Source organism: Oncorhynchus masou, chromosome 12, assembly GCF_036934945.1.
Source record: "Oncorhynchus masou masou isolate Uvic2021 chromosome 12, UVic_Omas_1.1, whole genome shotgun sequence".
Classification (NCBI taxonomy): domain Eukaryota; kingdom Metazoa; phylum Chordata; class Actinopteri; order Salmoniformes; family Salmonidae; genus Oncorhynchus; species Oncorhynchus masou.
The window spans coordinates 51,917,519-51,927,885 of record NC_088223.1 but is presented as its reverse complement, the minus strand read 5'-3'; the positions used below and the strand labels follow the sequence as shown (position 1 = coordinate 51,927,885).

General features: G+C 44.8%; 1 protein-coding gene across 1 annotated transcript; it reads left to right on the top strand.

Annotated features, from left to right (window-relative positions):
• The first annotated feature begins 2,635 nt into the window (after positions 1-2,635).
• Positions 2,636-9,659, top strand: LOC135549350 (adhesion G-protein coupled receptor G2). Its single transcript, XM_064979346.1, has 14 exons — positions 2,636-2,810; positions 2,928-3,153; positions 3,373-3,526; positions 3,766-3,933; positions 4,067-4,189; positions 4,345-4,390; positions 5,228-5,331; positions 5,439-5,563; positions 5,689-5,960; positions 6,086-6,188; positions 6,414-6,697; positions 6,827-6,928; positions 7,053-7,208; positions 9,550-9,659. The coding sequence occupies exons 1-14, from the start codon at positions 2,636-2,638 to the stop codon at positions 9,657-9,659; spliced, it is 2,148 nt and encodes a 715-aa protein (XP_064835418.1).
• The last annotated feature ends 708 nt before the right edge of the window (positions 9,660-10,367 follow it).

Below are 10,367 nucleotides of genomic sequence, written 5' to 3'. Positions count from 1 at the left end.
CATGCATATACACTGAGTGTACAAAACATTAGGAACACTTTCCTAATATTGAGTTGCACCTGATTTTGCCCTCAAGAACAGCCTCAATTTGTTGGGGCCTGGATTCTACAAGATGTTGAAAGCGTTCCACAGGGAAGCTGACTCATGTTGACTCCAATGCTTCCCACAGTTGTGTCAAGTTGGCTGGATATTCTTTAGGTTGTGGACCATTCTTACGAAACACACACGAGAAACTATTTTTGAGTGAAAACCCCTGCAGCGTTGCAGTTCTTGACACACTCAAACTGGTGCGCCTGGCACCTACTACCATACCCCCATCAACGGCACTTTGTCTTATCCATTTACCCTCTGAATGGCACACCAACAAATCAAGTCAAATCACATTTGTTTATATAGCCCTACATCAGCTGATATATCAAAGTGCTGTACAGAAACCCAACCTAAAACCCCAAACAGCAAGCAATGCAGGTGTAGAAGCACGGTGGTTAGGAAAAACTCCCTAGAAAGGTCAAAACGTAGGAAGAAAACTAGAGAGGAACCAAGCTATGAGGGGTGGCCAGTCCTCTTCTGGCTGTGCCAGGTGGAGATTATAACAGAACATGGCCAAGATGTTCAAATGTTCATAGTGGATTTAACAAGTGACATCTATAAGGGCTCATAGCTTTAACCTGGATTCACCTAGTCAGTCTTTGTCATGGAAAGAGCAGCTGTCCCTAATGTTTTGTCCACTCCGTGTATATGTGTGTGTGTTTAAAACCTACCAGCCTGTATTAAATACTTCTTCATTCATACCTTCCCCAGGTTAAACAGCTAAAACATCCACCACCCTGTCACAACACCTCAGCGACAGGGTATGTCCTCATTTCTTCATTCGTTTTAATACAGTTTTCTCTCTGCTTAACGTCAAATATTCTCACACTTTCTAATTCGATCATCACAGCCTTAATGAACCCCAACAGTACCTATAGCACCATACCTCCCACACCACGTTTGATATTTTCCTGACATAATTCTCTGTTACAGTCCCCCTAGTCCTCTGCTCATCATATCGACTATCTTTCAGGTAATTTTGCATTGGGGATAATAACCCAACACCACCATGAACTCTCATTGTTTTATGTTGCTCTGTAAATAAACCATATGCTAACTTATTGTCACACACTCCTGGTGTGACGTCGTGTGTGACCTTAAGACCTGTTCTGTGTTCTTTTCACACAGTGTGCTTACGTGAAATGTTTTAGCACGGAGACAAAGTGAGTTCCCATAAATCCTTGCGGGCCCATAAACCTTTACAGTACATTCAAGACAGCTGCCCTCGATGTGCAGTGATGGTGGTCTTAATATTTATTAATAACTACACGGTTACTGTTTCCTTACCAGTCTCCAAAGCTGCAGGGTTATCGTGGGCCTTGGACATTCAGTGCCTATATGTACAGTCAGCACTGCATTGATGACTGTGTTCAGTGATGAGCATGGCATTGACTATGACGGAAAGGTGACACGAGCAGGTGAGTAGCCCCACCATGGAAAGTGGAGGCAGAGAGCATCTGTGTAGTTGTTCATGTACGTTATACAATATGTCTGGCTGCTTGTTTGTGTCCATACATCTCACACAGGAATTTGTAGCTGGCCAGGATCCAGTGGAGATATATTGAATTCGACCTTCAGCTCGGCGGAGAGCTGCCTCAACCACTCGGAGTTCTGGACGACTGTAGAGGAGAGCCATGGAAAATTTGTCTGGTCAGTCCAATCTGGCGTTGTGTGCTTCAAAGACGGCAAAACCCTTGTTACACATTTTGTATTCATGTTAAACACTGTAAATGACGGAGAGTAAGCACGTTGCACATTGTTATATGTACATTTAAGTTGTAACACTTCATCAATTACTGGATATGGACTAAAGATGTACATTTATCGGTTCTTTTCTCTTTTTAGCAAACAAGGAGAAGTTGTGTGCTTGCTCCCGAATGAAATGTGTGACAGATACCCCACACCTCCTCTCACTTCACCCAGCCCAATAGCCAGCACTACTTTGCCTGCAACAACAACACGGTCTCCTCCACCCAACACCACTCTACAACAAAACACCACCTCCCTCCCATTGAACACAACATTACCTCCACCCAACAGCACCTCTACAGCGCCAAATACTACAACATCCGCTCCAAATACTACAACATCCGCTCCAAATACTACAACATCCGCTCCAAATAGTACAACATCAGCTCCAAATACTACATCAGCAGCTCCAAATACTACAACATCAACTCCTAATACAACATCAGCTCCTAATACAACAACATCAGCTCCTAATACAACAACATCAGCTCCTAATACAACAACATCAGCTCCTAGTACAACAACATCAGCTCCTAGTACAACAACATCAGCTCCTAGTACAACAACATCAGCTCCTAATACAACAACATCAGCTCCTAGTACAACAACATCAGCTCCTAGTACAACAACATCAGCTCCTAGTACAACAACATCAGCTCCTAGTACAACAACATCAGCTCCTAATACAACAACATCAGCTCCTAATACAACAACGTCAGCTCCAAATACTACAACATCAGCTCCAAATACTACAACATCAGCTCCTAGCACCATTGTCACAACACAAACCAACACAATGACAACCATCCACCCCATTCATCCATCGCTAAACACCTCCACAACCAGGACCATTGCCACAACTCCCCTGGGTAATACCACTGCAAACTCATCAACACCCGTCCTTCCACCAGTAAACACCGCAACAGCCTCCCCAAAGACCACCACGACAGCAGTGATAACAACCACCGCAGGTAAACCACTGGGATCCTAACCCACTCTGACCTTTGATCTATACTTGTCATAGCTGCTGCTGTTACATTAATTTCCATTAAACATACTTATTTTTTTATGGATCCCTTTTCCCACAGCACAAAACACCACAGAAGCCAGTAATGAAGAGCAGGCCAACCAGTTGCTGGATCTGACAAGCGATGTGTCCAAGCTCAACTCCTCCCAGGTGGACCAGTTGGTGTCCCAGCTAGAGTCCCTGCTTGCTGGGCCCAATGTCAGCCTGGCTCTGGGGAAAACCTCTGTCACGATCGTTAGCAACCTGCTGGGTGTCTCCTCTGACACCCTGGCCTCCTCCTCCACCAAGTGAGCTGACTGGAGCTAAACAATGTACAGTTGTTCAGTTGTTCTGCCTGTTGTGCTGCCTGTTGTGCTGCCTGTTGAGCTGCCTGTTGAGGTGTACCTGAAATGATTACTTATACAAAGCCTGTAAAGAGACTGTGGCTACATTTTCTCGAAACGGAAAGAAAACTTAGCAATGGCTTTGCTAGGCTGCACGTCAGTAACAGTTCGTTTTTCTACCAGGATCATTGGGATTGTTGATACTGTGGGCCTGAAGCTGGTTGTTCAGGAAGAGGCTACGATTTTAACCGAATCGGTCGCTCTCGCCGTCAAAACGGTGGACGGCACTGATTTCCAGCGAACATCTTTCTCCATCCGAGACCCCAACAGTGTGCAGGTATGACCTAAACCTTCTAGTAAGGAAACACTGAATAGGAAATACTGTAACCTTGGTTGCCCTCAAAATGCATGCAAATCTAATGTAAGACATCCTTCACTCTGCATGTATTATCTTTGCACAGCACCGTATGATCTGGTATGGTACTCCCTGTACAGTGTGAGGCCCTGCTGGTATGTCAACTCATAACCCCTGTTTATTGCTATGTTTTAACCATAGAGAAATGTGTCCCCTTGTAGATCCGTGGAGACAACAGAGCCAGGAGGAGTGTGAGAGCAGAGGCTTCCTCCCTCCCTCAGGGGTCCGTCACGTTCCCCTCTTCCCTCACAGCGAACCTCTCCCCTGAGCAGCAGCTACAGGCCTCCAGACTCCAGTTCAACTTCTACCAGAAGAGCACTGTGTTCCAGGTACCCCAAAATCGTACCCTATTCCACTGTACGATCTGCTAGAGTAGAATTGAAGCCTGACATAGTTGAAAAACCACTACACCCTAGTGGACTAGTGTAGTAATTGTCAGATTATTTCCATGCTGTTTCTCAGGACCGAGCCCTGGGAGACAGCAAGCTGAATAGTGGAATCCTGGGGGCCAGTGTGGCCAACCTATCAATCAAGTCTCTGCAGGAGGACGTGGTCATCACCCTGAGAAACACTGAACCTGTCTTAGTGAGTCAAGCAAACACCACACTGTACATTTGAGTCAAAACCGCATGCCCTGCGTCCTGGATGTGACATCTTTGAGAAAGCATTTCATGTCTGTCACCTTGTCATCCCAATGAATCCTTGACACACTGTCGTCTATTGATCATTTGTCCACACAGGCACATTTCGTGGTGGCATGTGTTTTCTGGGACTTTGGCATGAATGGTAAGCGTTCCGCTTGTGTCAAATCAACATCAACTGTTGTGGTGAACAGCAGCTGGAGACTAACAGTGAAACGCTAACTTGCGGGTCCTTTTCCACCAACGCAGAGTTAAAGGTACAAAATAGAAAATAGAAATAGTGAGACGTGAAACAAATACACGGTGAATAACGAATCACAATAAAGATTTCAAATGACATGGCTGTGTACAGGGAGTATCAGTTGGTACCGAGTCAATGTGCAGGGGTACAAGGTGATTGAGGTAGCTATGTACATATAGGTAGGGGTAAAGTGACTGGGCAACAGGATTAGATAATAGACTGAGCTGTAGCAGCCACATATGTCGTGAGTGTGAAAGTCTATATGTGTGTGAGTGTGTGTGGCATCAGTATGCATGTGCACGCATGTTATGGATGTGCGGGTGTATGTGTATGTTGGTGTGTGTATGTGTGTGTTGGGATGTTAGTGTAAGTATGTGTGAGCGTGTGGGTAGAGGCCAGTGTTGGTGCATAGAGTCAGTTCAAGAGAGTTAGTTAACAAAAGGGTCAATACAGGTTGTTCTGGTTGCCATTTGATTAGCTATTTAGCAGTCTTATGGCTTGGGGGTAGAAGCTGTTCAGGGTCCAGTTGGTTCCAAACTCGGTGCACTAGTACCGCTTGTCTTGCGGTAGCAGAGAGAACAGTATGACTTGGGTGACTGGAGTCTTTGCAAAAAAGGTTTGGCCTTCCTCTGACACCGGCTGGTATAGAGGTCCTGGATGGCAGGGAGCTCGAGTCCAGTGATGCATGAAACGAAGGCTACCTCTTAAAATGAATAGAATTGTTTTTTTTAAATCTGATAGATGGCTCAGGAAGCTGGAACCGAGATGGCTGCTCTGTCAGGAACAGCACAGATAATGAGACTGTCTGTGTCTGCAACCATCTCACCTGCTTTGGTGTTCTACTGGTGAGTCCATTCTGAGATAGAGGGTTGTAATGGGATCTCTCCCATTCAGTCTTTGTCAACAGAATGATTTAATGTGTATTACATGTTTTTGCTGTTTCTTCTCACAGGACATGTCCAGAACGGGCATAACCAGTTGTCTCCAGGCCACAATCCTCACCTACATCACCTACATAGGCTGTGGTATCTCCGCCATCTTCCTCTCCATCACTCTGCTCACCTACCTGGCATTTGGGTGAGTCTGAGTGCAGGATATCCATGATGACACCCACCTGGAGGGCTGCTCTAAATACAAAGACATATAAACAAGCTCGAATCAATGTAATATCAATCTTAATTCGTTTCAATGTGTTCCTGTAGGAAACTGCGTAAGGACATCCCATCTAAGATCCTGATCCAGCTGTGTGTGGCTCTGTTGTTTTTGAACCTGGTGTTCCTGGTGGATGGTTGGCTGGCCCTCTACCCTGATGCTGTTGGCCTCTGCATCTCCACCGCCTGGTTCCTGCACTACTTCCTGCTGGCTTCCTTCACCTGGATGGGCCTGGAGGCCGTCCACATGTACCTGGCCCTCGTCAAGGTCTTCAACACATACATACCACGTTACATGCTCAAGTTCTCGCTCCTTGGCTGGGGTAGGTGAAGAAAGGATTCTGTCTGTTTTCTTCTTCTTCTCGTGTTAGTGAAGAACAGCCACCGTGTGCAAGTAAACGTGACCGTTTCTTACGGTTTCAATGCAATCTGTTGTCTCTCAACCTAGGAACTCCACTCCTTGTGGTCATTGTCGTCATTGCTGTTGACGAGGACAACTACGGACTAGTTGGCTACGGGAAGTACGTAGATGGCTCCCGCACAGATGACTTGTGAGTCCCTTGCATTTTGTTCACTATTCAACATGCCGATTTACAGTTGGAGTCTTTGTATGAAGTGCCTGTATGGGCATCATGAAATGCATACTCACATTTGCGTAATAGGATAGCTGATATGTCTACACCTTATTATCCATATATATATTATTTATATATGTTATATATATGTTTTATACTGTATTGTAAGCCATATATCTTCTCTCCGTTCTTCTCCCACAGCTGCTGGCTGAAGAACGACATTGCCTTCTACGTAACCGTTGTGGCTTATTTCTGTGTCATCTTCCTGATGAATCTCGTCATGTTTGCGGTAGTGATGGTTCAGCTGTGTCGGATAAAGAGGCAGAACCCCGACAACAAGAGGCACCGTAACGGGCTGCAGGACCTGCGCAGTGTGGTTGGAGTCACAGTACTCCTGGGTCTCACCTGGGGCTTTGCCTTCTTCGCCTGGGGGCCCGTCAACCTGCCCTTCATGTATCTCTTTTGCATCTTCAACTCCTTTCAAGGTGAGATTTAGAGCTCCTTCAGATCTGCCTTAAATGCTGTATTCTCAGAGAGGACAGACGGCGTGTGGGGTTTCATGGGGAAGTGTGTAACCAGTTGGTACTTAATCTGGAGCTTGTGTTCTTTTGCAGGGTTCTTCATCTTTGTGTTCCACTGCGCTGTGAAGGAGAACGTGAGGAGGCAGTGGAGGACTTATCTCTGCTGTGGTAGACTGAGACTGGCGGAGAACTCAGGTAAGACCTGTTGACCTACACCTTGCAATGAAACAGTGACCTACACGTGGTTCATTTATGAAATCACAGTGCTCTAGGGTAAAAGAGCAGAACGTTTCATCTCATTCGTCTTTTCTCATCACAGAGTGGAGCCGCACCGCAACACAGAAGACAGGGAAGAAGTCATTGCCAGTGACCAGAGCCACGTCCCTCCACTCCGACAACTCCTCCCAGTTCAACAATTCCTCCATCTTCTCCTTCTTGTCCAATGACTCCTCAAAGCGACCCAGTGGAGGAATAGGTAGGCATTGGGAACCAGGGAGGGGGAATCAGGGTTTGTTAACAACCAGTATGAGTCAGAAAACAGTAAAGAAATATATATATTTTTTTACATGCTGGTCTACTCTTGTGTCATGTCATCGTATTAAAACCATTGTATGCAGAGCTGGGGATGGCTTAGCAAGCCTTCATCTCCATCTCACTAATTACCTATGTAACCTCTGAACTCTGTGACGGGCTCTGAGATGACCTTTACTCTACAGCAGTGGTGTAAAGTACCTAGGTAAAAATACTTTAAAGTACTACTTAAGTAGTTTTTTGAGTATTTACACTTTACTTTACTATTTATATTTTGACAAGTTTTACTTTTAATTCACTACATTCCTATGAAAATAATGTACTTTTTACTCCATACATTTTCCTTAACACCCAAAAGTACTCGTTACAATTTGAATGCTTAGGAGTACAGGAAAATGGTCCAATTCACGCACTTGTCAAGAGAGCGTCCATGGTCATCCCTATTGCTTCTGATCTGGCAGATTCACTAAACACAAATACTTAGTTTGTAAATTATATCTGTGTTGGAGTGTGCCCCTGGCTGTATAAGGAAATAGTGCCGTCTCATTTGCTTAATATAAGGAATGTACTTATGACAATTGACTACTTTTTCTACCACTGTACTTAAGTATGTTTAAAACCAGATACTTTTAGACTTTTGCTCAAGTAGTATTTTACTGGGTGACTTTCACTTTTACTTGAGGTATCTTTACTTTTACTCAATTATGACAATTGAGTACTTTTCCACCTCTGCTCTACAGTAGGATTTAGTCAGTTTAGCCAAGCCAATCAAATGGTTACTGCATCTAACTGCACCCCCACCAATATCTCTGGTTTAGTTGCTGCTTCCCTGATTCCATCTGTCATAAGTGACACGGCTCCCTTGTTGCTTGTTTGCTTTTCTTCATGAAAAAAGGCCTTTCATCGGAAAGACATTGGAAAGAATGTCATACATTTAGTTATAAACAGTGAATCACCAGAATAATTTGGCCCTTGAATATAGGACACTGGAAGTCTAATCACCATAACCAGCTGACTTTATATGTGGTCCTTCAACGCAGAGGAGTTCATCTCAGAAATACACTACATGACCTATGTGGACAGCTGCTCATCGAAATCTCATTCCAAAATCATGGGCATTAATATGGAGTTGGTCCCCCCTTTGCTGCTATAAAAGCCTCCACTCTTCTCCGCTCGAACATTGCTGCGGGGACTTGGGCAATTAGGCCTGGCTCCCAGTCGGTATTCCAATTCATCCCAAAGGTGTTTGATGGGGTTGAGGTCAGGGCTCTGTGCAGGCCAGTCAAGTTCTTCCACACCGATCTCGACAAACCATTTCTGTATGAACCTCGCTTTGTCATGCTGAAACAGGAAAGGGCCCTCCCTAAACTATTGCTAAGAAGTTGGAAGCACAGAATTGTCTGGAATGTCATTGTATGCTGTAGTGTTAAGATTTCCCTTCACTGGAACTAAGGGGCCTAGCCCGAACCATAAAAAACAGCCCCAGACCATTATTCCTCATCCACCAAACTTTACAATTGGCACTATGAATTCGGGCAGGTAGCGTTCTCCTGGCATCCGCCAAACCCATATTCGTCCATCGGACTGCCAGATGGTGAAGCGTGATTTAACACTCCAGAGAATGCGTTTCCACTGCTCCAAAGTCCAATGGTGGCGACCTTTACACCACTCCAATCAATGCTTGGCATTGCACATGGTGAGCTTAGGCTTGTGTGCGGTTGCTTGGCCATGGAAACCCATTTCATGAAGCTCCCGACTAACAGTTCTTGTGCTGACATTGCTTCCAGTGGCAGTTTGGAACTCGATAGTGAGTGTTGTAACCGAGGACAGACGATTTTTATGCGCTTCAGCACTCGGCGGTCCGTTCTATGAGCTTGTGTGTGCACAAGAACCACTTTGCGACCACATTGCGGCCGAGCCGTTGTTGCTTGTAGACATTTACGCTTCACAGTAACAGCACTTACAGTTGACCGGGGAAGCTCTAGCAGGGCAGAACTCTTACGAACTGACTTGTTGTAATGGTGGCATCCTTTGACGGTGCCACATTGGCCTTACTGAAGAGCTCAGTGACTTTCATTCTACTGCCAATGTTTGTCTATGGAGATTGCATGGCTGTGTGCTCAATTTTATACATCTGTCAGCAACAGGTGCGGCTGAAATAGCCGACTCCATGAATTTGAAGGGGTATCTACATACTTTTGTATGTATACATAGTGTTCCTCTTTAATGATTTGGATACAGTAACTTGTGTGCAGGATAAGCTGTAACTCTGTGTCCTATTGCAGGTAGTCCATTTGATGACAGATCCATCACTGCCCTGGAAGAGCCCAACTCAGACGTGGTCCTCAACAAGATAAACAGCCAGTTTAGGAGTCCGAGTTTGAGAGCACCCTGACACCTGTGAAAAACTAGGGGCTCTATTCAATCTGTATCACTGAAGATCACTTTACAGATTGCGCAATAGAAATATCAAGGTCATTTCCGATTGCGCCGACATATGCAGCGTTTACCGTGAATGCCGTCTTGGTTAACGCGGGAACGTTGCCTTTAAATTTCAATCACGCTGTAACACTGAACTTCTGTGATACGGATTGAATAGAGGCCTCCCGTTAGGCTGGTGGGGAAGGGACACGGTGTGACACGGTGTGTTTCATAATAGTTTTGAAGAATATATTAAATAGTTGCGTGTTAGTGTTACATTTTGTAGTTTAACGGCAAGGTGTGACAGATCACCCTGAAGAGATGGGACATCACCAAAGAGCTTGCATGCTCATGGATTCCATCTGAATGACCTGGCAATACTATCATGAACTCGCCTGGGCTGGCACCTATGATTGTGAATAATGCATGTACTGAAAGGGTATCTAGCACAGAGAAAACCCCCACTCATAGATCCTCATGAGGTGCATCCTTTGACCGCATTCTACATACTTAATTTTTTTCTCTGCATTCTTCAGACCCATAAATTAAATGAAGGTTACATTTTTAAAAAATTGACAAAAATAAGCTGATACCAACACTGTCACTATCTGTTTTCATCTTTAAGATTTAGCTCTTTTATACTCTATTCAGAATCAAGATATTTTCATGAGATGCACAGTAT

Coding starts and splice junctions, on each gene's coding strand:
- LOC135549350 (XM_064979346.1), top strand. CDS start 2,636: ATGACAACCATCCACCCCATTCATCCATCGCTAAACACCTCCACAACC. Junction 2,811..2,927: donor AGTGATAACAACCACCGCAG/GTAAACCACTGG, acceptor CTTTTCCCACAG/CACAAAACACCACAGAAGCC. Junction 5,564..5,688: donor CTCACCTACCTGGCATTTGG/GTGAGTCTGAGT, acceptor GTGTTCCTGTAG/GAAACTGCGTAAGGACATCC.